The following is a 22,500-nucleotide window of genomic DNA, read 5'->3' as shown; positions in this document are numbered from 1 at the left end:
CGGTGAGTGTAGAGGTGGAACGTGAAACTGGGGACGGCATGACACTGGGGGCAGAGATGGAGAGGACTTTAATCTGGGGGCAGAGATGGAGGGACATGAATCTGGGGGCAGAGATGGAGGGACATGAATCTGGGGGCAGAGATGGAGGGGACATGAATCTGGGGGCAGAGATGGAGGGACATGAATCTGGGGGCAGAGATGGGGGACATGAATCTGGGGGCAGAGATCGGGGGACATGAATCTGGGGGCAGAGATGGGGGGACATGAATCTGGGGGCAGAGATGGGGGGACATGAATCTGGGGGCAGAGATGGAGGGGCATGAATCTGGGGGCAGAGATGGGAGGGACATGAATCTGGGGGCAGAGATGGGAGGGACATGAATCTGGGGGCAGAGATGGGAGGGACATGAATCTGGGGGCAGAGATGGAGGGGACATGAATCTGGGGGCAGAGATGGAGGGGACATGAATCTGGGGGCAGAGATGGAGGGGACATGAATCTGGGGGCAGAGATGGAGGGACATGAATCTGGGGGCAGAGATGGGGGGACATGAATCTGGGGGCAGAGATGGGAGGGACATGAATCTGGGGGCAGAGATGGGGGGACATGAATCTGGGGGCAGAGATGGAGGGGACATGAATCTGGGGGCAGAGATGGAGGGACATGAATCTGGGGGCAGAGATGGAGGGGACATGAATCTGGGGGCAGAGATAGAGGGGGGACATGAATCTGGGGGCAGAGATGGAGGGGACATGAATCTGGGGGCAGAGATGGGGGGACATGAATCTGGGGGCAGAGATGGGGGGACATGAATCTGGGGGCAGAGATGGGAGGGACATGAATCTGGGGGCAGAGATGGGGGGACATGAATCTGGGGGCAGAGATGGAGGGACATGAATCTGGGGGCAGAGATGGAGGGACATGAATCTGGGGGCAGAGATGGAGGGGACATGAATCTGGGGGCAGAGATGGAGGGGACATGAATCTGGGGGCAGAGATGGAGGGACATGAATCTGGGGTCAGAGATGGAGGGGACATGAATCTGGGGGCAGAGATGGGGGGACATGAATCTGGGGGCAGAGATGGAGGGGACATGAATCTGGGGGCAGAGATGGAGGGACATGAATCTGGGGGCAGAGATGGAGGGGACATGAAACTGGGGGCAGATGAAGGGATATGAATCTGGGGGCAGAGATGGAGGGGACATGAATCTGGGGGCAGAGATAGAGGGGGGACATGAATCTGGGGGCAGAGATGGAGGGGACATGAATCTGGGGGCAGAGATAGAGGGGGGACATGAATCTGGGGGCAGAGATGGAGGGGACATGAATCTGGGGGCAGAGATAGAGGGGGGATATGAATCTGGGGGGCAGAGATGGAGGGGACATGAAACTGGGGGCAGATGAAGGGATATGAATCTGGGGGCAGAGATGGGGGGACATGAATCTGGGGGCAGAGATGGAGGGGACATGAATCTGGGGGCAGAGATGGAGGGACATGAATCTGGGGGCAGAGATGGGGGGACATGAATCTGGGGGCAGAGATGGAGGGGACATGAATCTGGGGGCAGAGATGGAGGGACATGAATCTGGGGGCAGAGATGGAGGGGACATGAATCTGGGGGCAGAGATAGAGGGGGGACATGAATCTGGGGGCAGAGATGGAGGGGACATGAATCTGGGGGCAGAGATAGAGGGGGGACATGAATCTGGGGGCAGAGATGGGGGGATATGAATCTGGGGGGCAGAGATGGAGGGGACATGAAACTGGGGGCAGATGAAGGGTGTATATGCAAACAGATAATTTTCTTTTATGAAACTAACAAAATCTTCTCAGAGAACACGGCTGACTGATCACCACTTCTCATCTTTGTAGGCCCTGCGTTGTCATTTCAGCCTGATATACAACAATTGTTAGCACAAAGCGGTGTCAAGCCTCAGGACAAAACACTAAGAAAGATTGAAAAAAATGATAGCAAATAAATGGTTAGTTTTTAATTGCTGTATTTTTGTTAAATATATTAGTTGCTGTTACATATTACTACTTCATATCTTGTTTTCATGACTGCTGTTAAAATACATGTGTGACATTAGCTGCTGTGTGCGGCCCTCGCAACAAACTCTTGTTACTCATGTGGCCGTCGGGGTACCCTGAGTTTGACATGCCTGGTGTACAGGGTCTATAGAAAGGCCCCTCCTCACCAGATCTAGTGGCGTGAGGACCCCGGCTGATGTCACCACAGGTCTCTAAGGAGGCGTGGCACATAATACCGCTCTGCACTGCTACACTGGAGCGTATAAGAGTAGGTATTATGTCATATAAGCTTCATGGGCTGTATTATGTGTCCATGTGATGTCATCATCTGGTTGCGGCTGAGATCTGTGCAGTATATTGTACCTGCTGACTATATACTCAGTGCAGCAGTGCAGAGCGGTATAGATGTCACTGCTTGAGCACCTGTAATGATATTAGCGCCACACAGGTCTAGAGGTGGTGTGCGGTACTGCAGCTCAGCGTCATTCACTACACTGCAATCCCAGAAACAACCTGTGGATCAGAGTGGCGCTGTTTGTGGAAGGAGCCGGCCATGTTTTTAGTAATCCGGGACATTTCTGTAAATCTGCTGGATTATCAGACTTAGAGTTGCCGAATGAAAGGTCTTTTACTGTACAATCGTGTAACAGACAATCTTACCGATAAAGCTGGAAATCGTCCTCGGTCAGAATCTCCTTCATCTGCTCTCCATAATACCTGGGAGGACAAGAAGAGGAATTAAAAAGTTATAAAATAATCCGGCCTCCACCAGGGATATCATGCCGTGGGTCTCATTCACCAGCAGGGTAACTTTTGTATCTAGATAGATCGATAGTAAATGCTGAATGTGAAGAAACAGCTTGTGGGGGGTGTTAATGATATAAAGAACGTTCTAGATTGTAAAAGGCATGAAGCCGCGGTGTAACAATAACAGGCGGCGGGGAGGTGAAGGAGTGGGCGAGAGAAGAAAGGCCTGAGAAATTCAGAAAATGAGCGCGGGCTGCGAGGACTCACCGGTACATATTTACAAAGTTCTTCCCCATTGACAGCGCTCCTGAGTGCAGGTCTAGAATAGACGCCTGGAAAACACAGAAGAGATTGTAATGACACACTAGAGCGCCACGTGCTGCGACAGCGGAGGCTTCCGGATAATCGCGCTGCCTGATTACCACCTGCAGCAGCTCCGCAGGTCAGGAGCCGCCGCTTTCCGCACTTAAGAAGGAAAAACGTGACGGATAAAAGTTGGGATTCAGCGTAAAATTAAATCTCACAAGGAAAATATTGGTTTACTCTCCATAAAGGAAATGTAGCAGATATTACTGAAACCTAATGCTATGAAATAGAAATAATACCGCAGAGTGAAAACAACTACAGAAAGGTCCATTAATCTGCCACTAGGGGGTCTGGAAAACATGTTAAAGTAGACCCCCGCAGGTAGGCAGGAACTTGTCTAATAGTAAGCTTTATGGTCATATACTGCATGTAGTCTCCAAAAACAAGGGGGGATAAAAAAACATCAATAGAAGGAAATAAAGGGGAAAATTGCAGGAGAGAGGGAAACATAGAAAGAAGGGCAAAGGAGACAAAGACCTAGAGAGAAAGGTAGAAGAGGCAAAGACCTAGAGAAAACAGTAGAGGCGACAAAAACCTAGAGAAATGTAGGAGAAACAAAGACCGAGAGAGAAAGGTAGAAGAGGCAAAGACCTAGAGAGAAAGGTAGAAGAGGCAAAGACCTAGAGAGAAAGGTAGAAGAGGCAAAGACCTAGAGAAAACAGTAGAGGCGACAAAACCTAGAGAAATGTAGGAGAAACAAAGACCGAGAGAGAAAGGTAGAAGAGGCAAAGACCTAGAGAGAAAGGTAGAAGAGGCAAGGACCTAGAGAGAAAGGTAGAAGAGGCAAAGACCGAGAGAGAAAGGTAGAAAAGGCAAAGACCAAGAGAGAAAGGTAGAAGAGGCAAAGCCTGAGAGAGAAAGGTAGAATAGGCAAAGACCGAGAGAGAAAGGTAGAAGAGGCAAAGACCGAGAGAGAAAGGTAGAAGAGGCAAAGACCTAGAGAGAAAGGTAGAAGAGGCAAAGACCGAGAGAGAAAGATAGAAGAGGCAAAGACCGAGAGAGAAAGGTAGAAGAGGCAAAGACCGAGAGAGAAAGGTAGAAGAGGCAAAGACCTAGAGAGAAAGGTAGAAGAGGCAAAGACCGAGAGAGAAAGGTAGAAGAGGCAAGGACCTAGAGAGAAAGGTAGAAGAGGCAAAGACCGAGAGAGAAAGGTAGAAGAGGCAAAGACCTAGAGAGAAAGGTAGAAGAGGCAAAGACCTAGAGAGAAAGGTAGAAGAGGCAAAGACCTAGAGAGAAAGGTAGAAGAGGCAAGGACCTAGAGAGAAAGGTAGAAGAGGCAAAGACCGAGAGAGAAAGGTAGAAGAGGCAAAGACCGAGAGAGAAAGGTAGAAGAGGCAAAGACCTAGAGAGAAAGGTAGAAGAGGCAAAGACCTAGAGAGAAAGGTAGAAGAGGCAAGGACCTAGAGAGAAAGGTAGAAGAGGCAAAGACCGAGAGAGAAAGGTAGAAAAGGCAAAGACCAAGAGAGAAAGGTAGAAGAGGCAAAGCCTGAGAGAGAAAGGTAGAATAGGCAAAGACCTAGAGAGAAAGGTAGAAGAGGCAAAGACCGAGAGAGAAAGGTAGAAGAGGCAAAGACCGAGAGAGAAAGGTAGAAGAGGCAAAGACCGAGAGAGAAAGATAGAAGAGGCAAAGACCGAGAGAGAAAGGTAGAAGAGGCAAAGACCGAGAGAGAAAGGTAGAAGAGGCAAAGACCTAGAGAGAAAGGTAGAAGAGGCAAAGACCGAGAGAGAAAGGTAGAAGAGGCAAAGACCGAGAGAGAAAGGTAGAAGAGGCAAAGACCTAGAGAGAAAGGTAGAAGAGGCAAAGACCGAGAGAGAAAGGTGGAAGAGGCAAGGACCTAGAGAGAAAGGTAGAAGAGGCAAAGACCAAGAGAGAAAGGTAGAAGAGACAAGGACCTAGAGAGAAAGGTAGAAGAGGCAAAGACCAAGAGAGAAAGGTAGAAGAGGCAAAGACCTAGAGAGAAAGGTAGAAGAGGAAAAGACCGAGAAAGAAAGGTAGAAGAGGAAAAGACCGAGAAAGAAAGGTAGAAGAGGCAAAGACCGAGAGAGAAAGGTAGAAGAGGCAAGGACCTAGAGAGAAAGGTAGAAGAGGCAAAGACCGAGAGAGAAAGGTAGAAGAGGCAAAGACCGAGAGAGAAAGGTAGAAGAGGAAAAGACCTAGAGAGAAAGGTAGAAGAGGCAAAGACCGAGAGAGAAAGGTAGAAGAGGCAAAGACCGAGAGAGAAAGGTAGAAGAGGCCAAGACCGAGAGAGAAAGATAGAAGAGGCAAAGCCTGAGAGAGAAAGGTAGAAGAGGCAAAGACCGAGAGAGAAAGGTAGAAGAGGCAAAGACCTAGAGAGAAAGGTAGAAGAGGCAAAGACCGAGAGAGAAAGGTAGAAGAGGCCAAGACCGAGAGAGAAAGATAGAAGAGGCAAAGCCTGAGAGAGAAAGGTAGAAGAGGCAAAGACCGAGAGAGAAAGGTAGAAGAGGCAAAGACCTAGAGAGAAAGGTAGAAGAGGCAAAGACCTAGAGAGAAAGGTAGAAGAGGCAAAGACCGAGAGAGAAAGGTAGAAGAGGCAAAGACCGAGAGAGAAAGGTAGAAGAGGCCAAGACCGAGAGAGAAAGATAGAAGAGGCAAAGCCTGAGAGAGAAAGGTAGAAGAGGCAAAGACCGAGAGAGAAAGGTAGAAGAGGCAAAGACCTAGAGAGAAAGGTAGAAGAGGCAAAGACCTAGAGAGAAAGGTAGAAGAGGCAAAGACCGAGAGAAAAAGGTAGAAGAGGCAAAGACCTAGAGAGAAAGGTAGAAGAGGCAAAGACCGAGAGAGAAAGGTAGAAGAGACAAAGACCGAGAGAGAAAGGTAGAAGAGGCAAAGACCGAGAGAGAAAGGTAGAAGAGGCAAAGACCAAGAGAGAAAGGTAGAAGAGGCAAAGACCTAGAGAGAAAGGTAGAAGAGGAAAAGACCTAGAGAGAAAGGTAGAAGAGGCAAAGACCTAGAGAGAAAGGTAGAAGAGGCAAAGACCGAGAGAGAAAGGTAGAAGAGGCAAAGACCGAGAGAGAAAGGTAGAAGAGGCAAAGACCGAGAGAGAAAGGTAGAAGAGGCAAAGACCTAGAGAGAAAGGTAGAAGAGGCAAAGACCGAGAGAAAGGTAGAAGAGGCAAAGACCTAAGATTATTAGTCACCTAAAAATACAACTGGCCAGATTGTTCCTAATACTTATCGGAGTTTGCCAGGGGTTAACTTTCCAGTTGTGCTTCATAAGTACCTGAATGCAGTATAACCTCTCAGGCTGCTCTGTCAGTCTACACTGCAGCTCTTTCATTATATTCATAAGCTAGAACAGTGAAAATGAAGAGGGCAAAATATACACCCGTGAAAAGTGGTCTGAGCCGCTCGTCAGCAGCCTATGATAGTCCTGATATGCTTGTGCAGGGATCACCATTTACACAAGCGGGTCCTCTATAGGTAATGACTGGCCTAAAGTGCTCCGCGCAGCACAAAGTCTGTTCCATATACAATTTGGATGAGATGTATGACAGTACGACTAGAATAGCCATATAGCGCTTAACCACCAGCGTATGACAGTATTACACACACCAGCTAACAGCCCTGGCAATGACTTCCCGATGACACCACAATCGGAGGCCCCCTTAATGGACCACAATCACTTCTCACATCACGTCAAGTGGGAAATGTTCCTCCGCCGCCGCCGTGCGCTCTATTGCAATGGTTTCCCATTTACACTCTGTCTGACTGTCACTGGGATGTCAGGCTTGTCACCGGCAGCGACATGTTCCCGCAGAGGGGAATCCGCAATGTTATGACAGGATCAGGGGAGTCGGAGTCACCCGCGGCAGAAAGTCGGGAGAGGAGATTTCATGTCATATGTGTCATGGGGTAAACACAGAGTCTTAAAGGAAGAGATTTTAAAGGGATTGTATGTGCAGACTTAAAGCGCCTTCATGCCCTTTAGTGAGAAGTCATATAGATTCCATATACGGCCCCCTACCGTATATAGCAGGAGTCCTGCACCGCTCTATCTCCTCACTGTACTTATATAAGGATTCTCTGTGTATCATCTGCTAAGAACAGCCGAGTAGTAGGAGGTGCTGCTGTATGATGACAGCTGTTAGGCCTATGATGTCACAGTCCTGTGGGCGGAGCTACTGCTGTATGATGACAGCTCTTAGGTCTATGATGTCACAGTCCTATGGGCGGAGCTACTGCTGTATGATGACAGATCTTAGGTCTATGATGTCACAGTCCTGTGGGCGGAGCTACTGCTGTATGATGACAGCTCTTAGGTCTATGATGTCACAGTCCTGTGGGCGGAGCTACTGCTGTATGATGACAGCTCTTAGGTCTATGATGTCACAGTCCTGTGGGTGGAGCTACTGCTGTATGATGACAGCTCTTAGGTCTATGATGTCACAGTCCTGTGGGTGGAGCTACTGCTGTATGATGACAGCTCTTAGGTCTATGATGTCACAGTCCTGTGGGTGGAGCTACTGCTGTATGATGACAGCTCTTAGGTCTATGATGTCACAGTCCTATGGGCGGAGCTACTGCTGTATGATGACAGCTCTTAGGTCTATGATGTCACAGTCCTATGGGCGGAGCTACTGCTGTATGATGACAGCTCTTAGGTCTATGATGTCACAGTCCTATGGGCGGAGCTACTGCTGTATGATGACAGATCTTAGGTCTATGATGTCACAGTCCTGTGGGCGGAGCTACTGCTGTATGATGACAGCTCTTAGGTCTATGATGTCACAGTCCTGTGGGCGGAGCTACTGCTGTATGATGACAGCTCTTAGGTCTATGATGTCACAGTCCTGTGGGTGGAGCTACTGCTGTATGATGACAGCTCTTAGGTCTATGATGTCACAGTCCTGTGGGTGGAGCTACTGCTGTATGATGACAGCTCTTAGGTCTATGATGTCACAGTCCTGTGGGTGGAGCTACTGCTGTATGATGACAGCTCTTAGGTCTATGATGTCACAGTCCTATGGGCGGAGCTACTGCTGTATGATGACAGCTCTTAGGTCTATGATGTCACAGTCCTGTGGGTGGAGCTACTGCTGTATGATGACAGCTCTTAGGTCTATGATGTCACAGTCCTGTGGGTGGAGCTACTGCTGTATGATGACAGCTCTTAGGTCTATGATGTCACAGTCCTGTGGGTGGAGCTACTGCTGTATGATGACAGCTCTTAGGTCTATGATGTCACAACTCGCCCATAGCAGTCACACAGTAATGAAGGAGCGGCCGCCATTATTCACTTATACACAGTCACAAAATAATGGCCCCCTTGTCTCCAGCCTAGAGATATTGCTGCCGCCGCTCTCGGCATGTGCCGTGTATTACCTGAGCCCGGCAGCGGAGATTACAATGACTGTGCCGAGACAATCTCCCCCCCACAGTCACTACGAGCGCTCAGGATGGATTACTCGCTTCACAGCTGGAGGGGATCAGGCAATGTGTCGAAACGCGGGAACTAATCTGTGGAAGCCTCTGATACCCAATACTCACCCCCCCGTCAGAGCCTCCCAGGGACAAGCCCGCCTCGGCGATCCTGCAGGAAAACACAAAGAGTCAGTAATCGGATCTCAACTAGAAGCAGACGCTCGCCGCTGGCCAGCACGCCGCTGTATACTGAGGAGAAGGTGCCGTGCGAGCCGCGGTGTAATGTTATAGTGGGAGCTGCGAGGTGGGGGGACAGTCTAGGAGAATGGGGGGCTGTGATGTGGGGGAACAGACTAAGAGAATGGGGAGCTGTGAGGTGGGGGGACAGTCTAGGAGAATGGGGGGCTGTGAGGTGGAGGGACAGTCTAGGAGAATGGGGGGCTGTGAGTCAGTAATCGGATCTCAACTAGAAGCAGACGCTCGCCGCTGGCCGGCACGCCGCTGTATACTGAGGAGAAGGTGCCGTGCGAGCCGCGGTGTAATGTTATAGTGGGAGCTGCGAGGTGGGGGGACAGTCTAGGAGAATGGGGGGCTGTGAGGTGGGGGGACAGTCTAGGAGAATGAGGGGCTGCGAGGTGGGGAGACTGTCTAGGAGAATGGGGGGCTGTGAGGTGGGGGGACAGTCTAGGAGAATGGGGGGCTGTGAGGTGGGGGGACAGTCTAGAAGAATGGGGGGCTGTGAGGTGGGGGGACAGTCTAGGAGAATGGGGGGCTGCGAGGTGGGGGGACAGTCTAGGAGAATGGGGGGCTGTGAGGTGGGGGGACAGTCTAGGAGAATGGGGGGCTGTGATGTGGGGGAACAGACTAAGAGAATGGGGAGCTGTGAGGTGGGGGGACAGTCTAGGAGAATGGGGGGCTGTGAGGTGGAGGGACAGTCTAGGAGAATGAGGGGCTGTGAGGTGGGGGGACAGTCTAGGAGAATGGGGGGCTGTGAGGTGGAGGGACAGTCTAGGAGAATGGGGGGCTGTGAGGTGGGGGGACAGTCTAGGAGAATGGGGGGCTGTGAGGTGGGGGGACAGTCTAGAAGAATGGGGGGCTGTGAGGTGGGGGGACAGTCTAGGAGAATGGGGGGCTGCGAGGTGGGGGGACAGTCTAGGAGAATGGGGGGCTGTGATGTGGGGGAACAGACTAAGAGAATGGGGAGCTGTGAGGTGGGGGGACAGTCTAGGAGAATGGGGGGCTGTGAGGTGGAGGGACAGTCTAGGAGAATGGGGGGCTGTGAGGTGGGGGGACAGTCTAGGAGAATGGGGGGCTGTGAGGTGGGAGGACAGTATAGGAGAATGGGGGGGCTGTGAGGTGGGAGGACAGTCTAGGAGAATGGGGGGCTGTGAGGTGGGGGGACAGTCTAGGAGAATGGGGAGCTGTGAGGTGGGGGGACAGTCTAGGAGAATGGGGGGGCTGTGAAGTGGGAGGACAGTCTAGGAGAATGGGGGCTTTGAGGTGGGGGGACAGTCTAGGAGAATGGGGGGGCTGTGAGGTGGGAGGACAGTCTAGGAGAATGGGGGGCTGTGAGGTCTAGAAGAATGGGGGGCTGTGAGGTCGGGGGGACAGTCTAGAAGAAAGGAGGGCTGTGAGGTCGGGGCTCATCTCCTGGGATCATAGAGAATGGGGGGGCTGTGAGGTGGGGGGACAGTCTAGGAAAATGGGGGCTGTGAGGTGGGAGGACAATCTAGGAGAATGGGGGGCTGCGAGGTGCGAGGACAGTCTAGGAGAATGGGGGGGCTGTGAGGTGGGGGGACAGTCTAGGAGAATGGGGGGCTGTGAGGTCTAGAAGAATGGGGGGCTGTGATGTGGGGGGACAGTCTAGGAGAATGGGGGGCTGTGAGGTGGGGGGGACAATCTAGGAGAATGGGGGGCTGTGAGGTCGGGGGACAGTCTAGGAGAATGGGGGGCTGCGAGGTGGGGGGACAGTCTAGGAGAATGGGGGGCTGCGAGGTGGGAGGACAGTCTAGGTGAATGGGGGGCTGTGAGGTGGGGGGACAGTCTAGGAGAATGGGGGGCTGCGAGGTGGGGGGACAGTCTAGGAGAATGGGGGGCTGCGAGGTGGGAGGACACTAGAAGAATGGGGGGCTGTGATGTGGGGGGACAGTCTAGGAGAATGGGGGGCTGTGATGTGGGGGGACAGTCTAGGAGAATGGGGGGCTGCGAGGTGGGGGGACAGTCTAGGAGAATGGGGGGCTGTGAGGTCGGGGGACAGTCTAGGAGAATGGGGGACTGCGAGGTGGGAGGACAGTCTAGGAGAATGGGGAGCTGCAAGGTCTAGGAGAATGGGGGGCTGTGAGGTGGGAGGACAGTCTAGAAGAATGGGGGGCTGTGAGGTCTAGAAGAATGGGGGGCTGTGAGGTCGGGGGGACAGTCTAGAAGAAAGGGGGGCTGTGAGGTCGGGGCTCATCTCCTGGGATCATAGAGCGAACTAAAAGATTTCTCGGATTACTAGAAACAGAAGTGAACGGCTCCGAGTCTGGGACAGGAGCCGAAGGCCCGGATTTAATGGAGTCAGTCACGACCAATGTGTATGGGGGGCTCCGAAATATACACTCAGCTGTGAGCTTATATAGGATGAAGTTACTCGGAATAGTTATCTAAGGGGACGTACATACGGAGGATTTTTGCAAGCTGATAAAATTAGGAAACAGTTTTCTGCGCGGTTTTTGTCGCATTTTTTTGCTTCAGCACACTGTAAGGACCTGCAAACTTAACGCCGGCGGTTCTCGACGCAGTTTTTGCATAAACCGCATATAAAAGTGTTTAACACAGTGCTCGCTTTTCGGATGACTTCTTCTTCTGCGTTGCACTGCGGGCAGCTCTAGGCCATAATAAGCGCAGGCCGTGGAGGACGGACATGAAGAATTAGTAATAAGAATCCTGAAGACTTTCCAGCCGATTCTGCAGAACTGAACATTAAACACATTGTATTCTGCGTAATTACAGAGCCGGAGCGCACAGCGGGGGGATACAGCTACAGAGAAGAAGGGGTGAGGGGTCCGAGGCCTGAGGAGGGGGCCGCACAGGAGCACATGTTAGATCGCTCTATTACTGGCTATAGGCCTCGGTTTCTTCTCATTTCATCGAGGGTAGTGACAATCCTATAGGCCAGATAGGATCCTAAATTCTTCTTACCCTTGTGCTCGGCCATTGTTAGCAGCTGGGACACTATCGGTTGGTCACAGGGTCACCCCGGCTGTGTAAGTGCACCGGCGCTGCTCGCCCCCTCCTCTAAAGTCTTACACTACAGTCACTGCATCGTCTACTCTATAGCATCTGCAAAAATGAGTCCTCAGGTTATAGGACAGGTCAAGAGGTTTAAAAGAAAGTGAACCCTTTCCCTCCATCCTACCCTACATGACTGGACCCGCTCGCTTCTACCCTACATCACTGGACCCACTCGCTTCTACCCTACATCACTGGACCCGCTCGCTCCTACCCTACATGACTGGACCCGCTCGCTTCTACCCTACATGACTGGACCCGCTCGCTTCTACCCTACATGACTGGACCCACTCGCTCCTACCCTACATGACTGGACCCGCTCGCTACTACCCTACATGACTGGACCGCTTGCTCCTACCCTACATGACTGGACCCGCTCGCTACTACCCTACATGACTGGACCGCTTGCTCCTACCCTACATGACTGGACCTGCTTGCTCCTACCCTACATGACTGGACCCGCTCTCTCCTACCCTACATGACCGGACCTGCTCGCTCCTACACTACATGACCTGACCCGCTTGCTCCTACCCTACATGACTGGACTCGCTCGCTCCTACCCTACATGACTGGATCCGCTCCCTCCTACCCTACATGACTGGACCCGCTCCATCCTACCCTACATGACTGAACCCGCTGCATCCTACCCTACATGACTGGACCTGCTCACTCCTCCCCTACATGACTGGACCCGCTCGCTTCTACCCTACATGACTGGACCCGCTCCCTCCTACCCTACATGACTGGACCCGCTCGCTCCTACCCTACATGACTGGACCCGCTCCATCCTACCCTACATGACTGAACCCGCTCCATCCTACCCTACATGACTGGACCTGCTCACTCCTCCCCTACATGACTGGACCCGATCGCTTCTACCCTACATGACTGGACCCGCTCCCTCCTACCCTACATGACTGGACCCGCTCGCTCCTACCCTACATGACTGGACCCGCTCGCTCCTACCCTACATGACCGGACCCGCTCGCTTCTACCCTACATGACCTGACCCGCTCGCTTCTACCCTACATGACCAGACCCGCTCTCTCCTCCCCTACATAACCGGCTCCGCTCGCTCCTCTCCTTGGATTTCAATAGACATAAGAGCATAAAATCGAGGCTCTTTCTACGGCGACTTTACCTCCGCATGCTCCTGGCTTCCTCCTGGGTGATCACAGCGTCGGTCACCGCTCGCCCACATTTCAGCGGGGTGCACCCTCGGAGAAGGAAAACACGGCATTATTCTAGGTGACAACAATTCCGATAAACAATTATTAAATCATATAACGTATAAAGCGCGCCGCCGGAGCATTCTATAAAAATAACCTTTCCTTCTGATTAATGGGGGAAAAAAAACCCGCCCCCTGCGGCGAAGCGTGTGGCTGCATTATCAGCAATTACAAAGCCCCGAGGTGGCGCCACTTATCTCCGTAGCCTTCACCTTCCGCTTTATGAGATTTTCTTTTTTTCCTGGCAGCGACCGGGAATTTTACATATTTTTAGACAGTGGACGTGGGCGACTAATATTGCGCTTCGGTGTCCAAAAAAACAATGGTGCCCCTTCTTAAATAATCCGCGGCGTTAACCCCTTCCCGGCCAGGTGTTTACAGCTGTCGGCTCCGGACTCATCCCCCTCCCCTTGAGACCTACTGCCGATTAATAACCACCCAGAAGGCAAATTCCCATTAAGTCGCAACAGCTGTAATTCATTTCGAGCCAGCACGAGATGTTTTTGTGACTCTCGTCCAGAATTTTCCGACAGAGATGAGAGGGGGGTCCCTGCGGGCCGCGGCGCTGGGTAATGTATGAAATGACTGCCCTTGTGCTACTGTCAGGTCTCAGTCCCCGGCCCGCACGTATTATTACTGGCCCGGTAAGAGGTTGTGACAGGTCAGCGCAACGGACGGCGGCCTGACAACTCTGTTCCAGTTCTCGGCACGGGCCGGTACAATCGCAGCGTCCGCGAGAGTGGCGTGTCAGGATTCACAGAGCGCAGCTGCATGGCGGTATTGTTTATTCAGTCTCTTGGTAGGCTTCACTACCGGGCCGCTCTGATTTTCGTGCTGGTTTGCATTACCAAATGTTACCTCGGTCTTATGACAGCCAAGATGGCCACCCAGCTTTCCAAAATATCTGACTCCACACCCCTGATCATCGGCTTTACTATTCTATGATCAGGTCTACTAGAAAAGCTGGGTGATAGCCCTTTGAGGATCTGTTAGGGCACTTGTATTAGTTGCCGCCCAGCTTTCTTATACTGTCTAGTGCTAGGACTGCACAAGTAGTCAGATCAGTAGGAGAGTAGAGTGATATCGCCTGCAGGAGCTGTAATGCACCCATATTGGTCATCTTATGATTTGGATACCCAGCTTATATAGCATTACTAGGCAGATGTATCATTCAGGACTTAGAAAAGCTGGGTGATGTCCCTTGCAAGTGATGTACTGTAAATTAATCAGCACGGTGCCACTATGGTGCCCGGTGTACCAGGTGCAATCCTTCCCGCCTCCCTTGTCCTGGTCTATTCCTGGTACTTGTGGTCCTTCCTACACTCGTCCTCTCCCCGCTCCAGTCCTGTGTATTCCTGACCTGTCCTTGTAGTTGAGCTGATTCGGACCTCGGCTAGTCCCAGCCTATCAGACTGAATCGTCCCCTCTGCGAGAGCCCATTCGGGGCATTGGGGACACTCTGCAGCCTTGGTCTCGCCTGCACCAAATAGGACAACGGCCGAGAGTCTGACCCATAAGACAATGAGATCCTGGAAGGCTCTGCCCGTACCATTCATCACATCCACAGACATCCCCTCCTATTATTAACCAGACTCCTCTCTCTAGAGATAACACCGCCATCTCCGCTCATTAATCTTACCCTGACTAATAATAATCCGCCGCACACAGGGCAAGCCCAAGAAAAGAGACCGAAATACAGGCAGCACCTGAGAGAGCAAATCTGTCACATAGCCAGCGAGGAGCCAGGAAAAATCTGCCGCTACAACACCAGCGCGCCCACTCAATGAGGCTTATATTATACCGCCATCTGGCTCTATTCTGAGAGCTCCCTATTGTACCGTATGTGAGAAAAGGTAAAGCCATAGAGGAGGAGGAAGAAGCTAAAGAGGAGAGACAATACACAGCACAGAACACCACTGATTACCCTGTATTATACTCCAGAGCTGCGCTCACTATTCTGCTGATACAGTCACTGTGTACATACATTACATTACTTATCCTGTATTATACTCCAGAGCTGCGCTCACTATTCTGCTGATACAGTCACTGTGTACATACATTACATTACTTATCCTGTATTATACTCCAGAGCTGCGCTCACTATTCTGCTGGTGCAGTCACTGTGTACATACATTACATTACTTATCCTGTATTATACTCCAGAGCTGCGCTCACTATTCTGCTGATACAGTCACTGTGTACATACATTACATTACTTATCCTGTATTATACTCCAGAGCTGCGCTCACTATTCTGCTGGTACAGTCACTGTGTGCATACATTACATTACTTACCCTGTATTATACTCCAGAGCTGCGCTCACTATTCTGCTGGTGCAGTCACTGTGTACATACATTACATTACTTATCCTGTATTATACCCCAGAGCTGCGCTCACTATTCTGCTGTGCAGTCACTGTGTACATACATTACATTACTTATCCTGTATTATACTCCAGAGCTGCGCTCACTATTCTCCTGGTACAGTCACTGTGTACATACATTACATTACTTATCCTGTATTATACTCCAGAGCTGCGCTCACTATTCTGCTGATACAGTCACTGTGTACATACATTACATTACTTATCCTGTATTATACTCCAGAGCTGCGCTCACTATTCTGCTGGTACAGTCACTGTGTGCATACATTACATTACTTATCCTGTATTATACTCCAGAGCTGCGCTCACTATTCTGCTGGTGCAGTCAGTGTGTACATACATTACATTACTTATCCTGTATTATACTCCAGAGCTGCGCTCACTATTCTGCTGGTGCAGTCACTGTGTACATACATTATATTACTTATCCTGTATTATACTCCAGAGCTGCGCTCACTATTCTGCTGGTACAGTCACTGTGTACATACATTACATTACTTATCCTGTATTATACTCCAGAGCTGCGCTCACTATTCTGCTGGTGCGGTCACTGTGTACATACATTACTTATCCTGTATTATACTGCAGAGCTGCGCTCACTATTCTGCTGGTGCAGTCACTGTGTACATACATTACATTACTTATCCTGTATTATACTCCAGAGCTGCGCTGACTATTCTGCTGGTGCAGTCACTGTGTACATACATTACATTACTTATCCTGTATTATACTCCAGAGCTGCGCTCACTATTCTGCTGGTACAGTCACTGTGTACATACATTACATTACTTATCCTGTACTATACTCCAGAGCTGCGCTCACTATTCTGCTGGTACAGTCACTGTGTACATACATTACATTACTTATCCTGTATTATACTCCAGAGCTGCGCTCACTATTCTGCTGGTACAGTCACTGTGTACATACATTACTTATCCTGTATTATACTCCAGAGCTGCGCTCACTATTCTGCTGGTACAGTCACTGTGTACATACATTACATTACTTATCCTGTATTATACTCCAGAGCTGCGCTCACTATTCTGCTGGTACAGTCACTGTGTACATACATTACATTACTTATCCTGTACTATACTCCAGAGCTGCGCTCACTATTCTGCTGGTACAGTCACTGTGTACATACATTACATTACTTATCCTGTATTATACTCCAGAGCTGCGCTCACTATTCTGCTGGTACAGTCACTGTGTACATACATTACTTATCCTGTATTATACTCCAGAGCTGCGCTCACTATTCTGCTGGTACAGTCACTGTGTACACACATTACATTACTTATCCTGTATTATACTCCAGAGCTGCGCTCACTATTCTGCTGGTACAGTCACTGTGTACATACATTACATTACTTATCCTGTATTATACTCCAGAGCTGCGCTCACTATTCTGCTGGTACAGTCACTGTGTACATACATTACATTACTTATCCTGTATTATACTCCAGAGCTGCGCTCACTATTCTGCTGGTACAGTCACTGTGTACATACATTACATTACTTATCCTGTATTATACCCCAGAGCAGCGCTCACTATTCTGCTGGTACAGTCACTGCGTACATACATTACATTACTTATCCTGTATTATACCCCAGAGCTGCGCTCACTATTCTGCTGGTGCAGTCACTGTGTACATACATTACATTACTTATCCTGTATTATACCCCAGAGCTGCGCTCACTATTCTGCTGGTGCAGTTACTGTGTACATACATTACATTACTTATCCTGTATTATACCCCAGAGCTGCGCTCACTATTCTGCTGGTACAGTCACTGTGTACATACATTACATTACTTATCCTGTATTATACTCCAGAGCTGCGCTCACTATTCTGCTGGTACAGTCACTGTGTACATACATTACATTACTTATCCTGTATTATACTCCAGAGCTGTGCTCACTATTCTGCTGGTGCAGTCACTGTGTACATACATTACATTACTTATCCTGTATTATACCCCAGAGCAGCGCTCACTATTCTGCTGGTACAGTCACTGCGTACATACATTACATTACTTATCCTGTATTATACCCCAGAGCTGCGCTCACTATTCTGCTGGTGCAGTCACTGTGTACATACATTACATTACTTATCCTGTATTATACCCCAGAGCTGCGCTCACTATTCTGCTGGTGCAGTTACTGTGTACATACATTACATTACTTATCCTGTATTATACCCCAGAGCTGCGCTCACTATTCTGCTGGTGCAGTCACTGTGTACATACATTACATTACTTATCCTGTATTATACCCCAGAGCTGCGCTCACTATTCTGCTGGTACAGTCACTGTGTACATACATTACATTACTTATCCTGTATTATACCCCAGAGCTGCGCTCACTATTCTGCTGGTGCAGTTACTGTGTACATACATTACATTACTTATCCTGTATTATACTCCAGAGCTGCGCTCACTATTCTGCTGGTGCAGTCACTGTGTACATACATTACATTACTTATCCTGTATTATACTCCAGAGCTGCGCTCACTATTCTGCTGGTATAGTCACTGTGTACATACATTACATTACTTATCCTGTATTATACTCCAGAGCTGCGCTCACTATTCTGCTGGTATAGTCACTGTGTACATACATTACATTACTTATCCTGTATTATACTCCAGAGCTGCGCTCACTATTCTGCTGGTATAGTCACTGTGTACATACATTACATTACTTATCCTGTATTATACTCCAGAGCTGCGCTCACTATTCTGCTAGTACAGTCACTGTGTACATACATTACATTACTTCTCCTGTATTATACTCCAGAGCTGCGCTCACTATTCTGCTGGTGCAGTCACTGTGTACAGACATTACATTACTTCTCCTGTATTATACTCCAGAGCTGCGCTCACTATTCTGCTGGTACAGTCACTGTGTACATACATTACATTACTTATCCTGTATTATACCCCAGAGCTGCGCTCACTATTCTGCTGGTACAGTCACTGTGTATATACATTACATTACTTATCCTGCATTATACTCCAGAGCTGCGCTCACTATTCTGCTGGTACAGTCACTGTGTACATACATTACATTACTTATCCTGTATTATACTCCAGAGCTGCGCTCACTATTCTGCTGGTAAGGATGAAAGTGAAATGTAGTTTTCCCCACAATTACATCTCATCCTCAGGAGACCGCAGTAGCTGTTACCAAGCTGTGCAGGGATCCTGAATGGAATGTAAATCTGCAGTCTGTCTTTTGTATTGCAGTGTTTCTGTGTCAGTCTTTACTGCACTTCTAGCATGTTACTGCTTGCATTACACTCATCAGTATGCGATGCTGCAGCCGTCTCTCGGTGTTATCTGCGCTCCTCACACACAACCAATCACTGGCCGTCTCATCTCCAGACATGGAGTCTCGGTGCAGACGCTTTTTCTCTGAGAACAGAATGTTGGGAGTTCAATCGCTTTGGCGCAGGGATTGTTCTGGGGATTGGCGGCCGCAGCGCTGAGATCTGCTGATAGTAAATCACAATGTGCTGCTCCAGCCTTTACGAGGCCTGCGGTGTCCTGCGCTGCAACGGTACTCCAGGTACATGAGCGCCACCTAGTGGAACAAGAGGGCACGACAATGCAGACATTTCTCAGCAAATACTCTGTGCTGCTGGGAGGGCCAGCAAGACTCTCAGCCAGGAACCTCCACAAAATCACCATAGTGCCATCCTGAAATACTCTGTGCTGCTGGGAGGATCCCGCTCTATCCACTATGTAGTTCTGAGAGCTTCCATACACTCAGTACAGCCGTATCCTGAAATACTCTGTGCTGCTGGACAGACCCTGCTGCTCCTCACATCAGGACCCCTGTCACATACAGCCCTTGTCTCACTAAAATCATGATATGATGGCCGGGTCACTGCCTCCTACCAGGTCAGCACACTCACCTCCTGAAATACTTTGTGCTGCTGTGAGAACCTGCATCTTCTACTACGAAACGGTCAATTTGCAGATTCTAACAAAATCACAACGCTATTCACCTTAAATACTCTGTGCTGCTGAGGACTTTAATCCTTCCTGTATGAAACGCTCTGTGTGTGCCATTCCACAAACTCTGCACACTCCTGAAATACTCTGTGCTACTGGCAGACAATGCTTCTTCCTCTATGTAACTCCCAGTCTGTGACCACCCAAAAGATGTGCTATTTACAGCTCCAGACGTATTACTAACAGCATCAGATATATGGCAGTATTATTTATAAAATAGTATAAGTGGCGGTATTATTTACAGCATCAGATATGTGGAGGTGTTATTTATAGCACAGTATAAGTGGCGGTATTATTTACAGCATCAGATATGTGGAGGTGTTATTTATAGCATAGTATAGGTTGTGGTATTATTTACAGCATCAGATATGTGGAGGTGTTATAGGTGGCTGTATTATTTACAACGTCAGATATCTGGAGGTGTTATTTATAGCACAGTATAAGTGGCGGTATTATTTACAGCATCAGATATATGGAGGTGTTATTTATAGCACAGTATAGGTGGCGGTATTATTTACAGCATCAGATATGTGGAGGTGTTATTTATAGCATAGTATAGGCGGCGGTATTATTTACAGCATCAGATATGTGGAGGTGTTATTTATAGCACAGTATAGGTGGCGGTATTATTTACAGCATCAGATATGTGGAGGTGTTCTTTATAGCACAGTATAAGTGGCGGTATTATTTACAGCATCAGATATGTGGAGGTGTTATTTATAGCATAGTATAGGTGGCGGTATTATTTACAGCATCAGATATGTGGAGGTGTTATTTATAGCACAGTACAGGTGGCGGTATTATTTACAGCATCAGATATGTGGAGGTGTTATTTATAGCACAGTATAGGTGGCGGTATTATTTACAGCATCAGATATGTGGAGGTGTTCTTTATAGCACAGTATAAGTGGCGGTATTATTTACAGCATCAGATATGTGGAGGTGTTATTTATAGCATAGTATAGGTGGCGGTATTATTTACAGCATCAGATATGTGGAGGTGTTATTTATAGCACAGTACAGGTGGCGGTATTATTTACAGCATCAGATATGTGGAGGTGTTATTTATAGCACAGTATAGGCGGCGGTATTATTTATAGCATCAGATATGTGGAGGTGTGTATAAGTAGCGGTATTATTTACAGCATCAGATATGTGGAGGTGTTATTTATAGCACAGTATAGGTGGCAGTATTATTTACAGCATCAGATATCTGGAGGTGTTATTTATAGCATAGTATAGGTGGCGGTATTATTTATACCATCAGATATGTGGAGGTGTTATTTATAGCACAGAATAGGCGGCGGTATTATTTACAGCATCAGATATATGGAGGTGTTATTTATAGCACAGTATAGTCGGCGGTATTATTTACAGCATCAGATATGTGGAGGTGTTATTTATAGCACAGTATAGGTGGCGGTATTATTTACACCATCAGATATGTGGAGGTGTTATTTATAGCACAGTATAGGTGGCGGTATTATTTACAGCATCAGATATGTGGAGGTGTTATTTATAGCACAGTATAGGTGGCGGTATTATTTACACCATCAGATATGTGGAGGTGTTATTTATAGCACAGTATAGATGGCGGTATTATTTACACCATCAGATATGTGGAGGTGTTATTTATAGCATGTGACAGTATATATATATATATATATATATATATATATATATATATATATATATATCCTATCCTACTAATATTATAATATTATAAATGTGACAGTTTGGATGTTTGTTCCTCAATCACACAGAAACCACTGAGCGGATTTGGATGACATTTGTCCCATAGATACTCTGTAACCTGGAGTAACATCGGCTACTTTGTATCCCGGTAAATGACATGGCTTCACTACTGTTCCGGATTTATGGTCACATACTATATTACATGTCCCATAGATACTCTGTAACCTGGAGTAACACATCGGCTACTTTGTATCCCGGTACATGACATGGCTTCACTACTGTTCCGGATTTATGGTCACATACTATATTACATGTCCCATAGATACTCTGTAACCTGGAGTAACACATCGGCTACTTTGTATCCCAGTAAATGACATGGCTTCACTACTGTTCTGGATTTATGGTCACATACTATATTACATGTCCCATAGATACTCTGTAACCTGGAGTAACACATCGGCTACTTTGTATCCCAGTAAATGACATGGCTTCACTACTGTTCTGGATTTATGGTCACATACTATATTACATGTCCCATAGATACTCTGTAACCTGCAGTAACACATCGGCTACTTTGTATCCCGGTACATGACATGGCTTCACTACTGTTCTGGATTTATGGTCACATACTATATTACACTGCTCCGGCAGCCGCTTATCTCAGGTTCTGATAAAGCCAGGTCTGCTGAGATGCCGGAACAATCACAGGCACAGTGTGAGGAACAAGTTCAGCAGCAGGACAGCTTGAGAGCTGCCGATATGCCATAGAAGGCGAACCATCGATGGCAGCGATATGCTGAATGAAGGCGGCTCATCGACGCCAACAACACGCAGACGAAGTCGCGGACAGAGACCAGTTTATTATACGGATTTACGAGAACATTGATGAAACGTTCTATTTTATTGTCATTTCCTTATTTTTGATTTGTGTTGGTTTTAGTAACTGCACGAAGATGACGGAACTACTGCAGGGTGTGTTTATGATGGGAGTTACGTTCTCGGAGGATGATGGGGGTTATGGCTGCAGAAACGAGCGCCTGGTAATGTCAGCAGATCAGCCGGGGTATAGCGTCACACACTGCAGGATACCTAATACCGCGTGACACCCCAATGTGTGATGATATTTGCTAGGTGGCGGTCTATTCAGTGCAGCATCTGTTACCTGGGGGGGTTATATACCAGGTCCTCCGCACACTCCACACGCTGCGCTGCTTCCTCCTCCACATCTGTCTCATCTTCACGGCTCAGCAGGACGTCTCCAGGAGCTCCGCACATCACTGACTGCCTGATATACAGAGAGCACCTGCAGCCCCCTCCCCAGCAAGTAAACAGGGGGCGCAGGAGGGGCACACGCCCAGTAGTCCTAATAGCACTGAATA

The 22,500-nt window shown here is 48.6% G+C and overlaps 1 protein-coding gene across 1 annotated transcript in view; it reads right to left on the bottom strand.

Moving 5' to 3' along the window:
* OGFOD3 (2-oxoglutarate and iron dependent oxygenase domain containing 3) overlaps window positions 1-22,396 on the bottom strand; it is a 56,915-nt gene extending 34,519 nt beyond the window's left edge. Inside the window, exons 1-7 of the mRNA XM_075261903.1 lie at window positions 22,301-22,396; window positions 19,327-19,394; window positions 18,769-18,992; window positions 12,938-13,013; window positions 8,653-8,695; window positions 3,049-3,113; window positions 2,695-2,751 (exon numbers count right to left, since the gene is read on the bottom strand). Coding sequence (XP_075118004.1) covers window positions 2,695-2,751; window positions 3,049-3,113; window positions 8,653-8,695; window positions 12,938-13,013; window positions 18,769-18,992; window positions 19,327-19,394; window positions 22,301-22,396 — 629 coding nt within the window. The remainder of the gene's footprint in view (window positions 1-2,694; window positions 2,752-3,048; window positions 3,114-8,652; window positions 8,696-12,937; window positions 13,014-18,768; window positions 18,993-19,326; window positions 19,395-22,300) is intronic.
* Between the last annotated feature and the right edge of the window lie 104 nt (window positions 22,397-22,500).

This window comes from Leptodactylus fuscus, unplaced genomic scaffold, assembly GCF_031893055.1.
Source record: "Leptodactylus fuscus isolate aLepFus1 unplaced genomic scaffold, aLepFus1.hap2 HAP2_SCAFFOLD_609, whole genome shotgun sequence".
Classification (NCBI taxonomy): Eukaryota; Metazoa; Chordata; class Amphibia; order Anura; family Leptodactylidae; genus Leptodactylus; species Leptodactylus fuscus.
The sequence above is the reverse complement of the archived record's forward strand: the minus strand, read 5'-3'. Positions and strand labels throughout refer to the sequence as shown.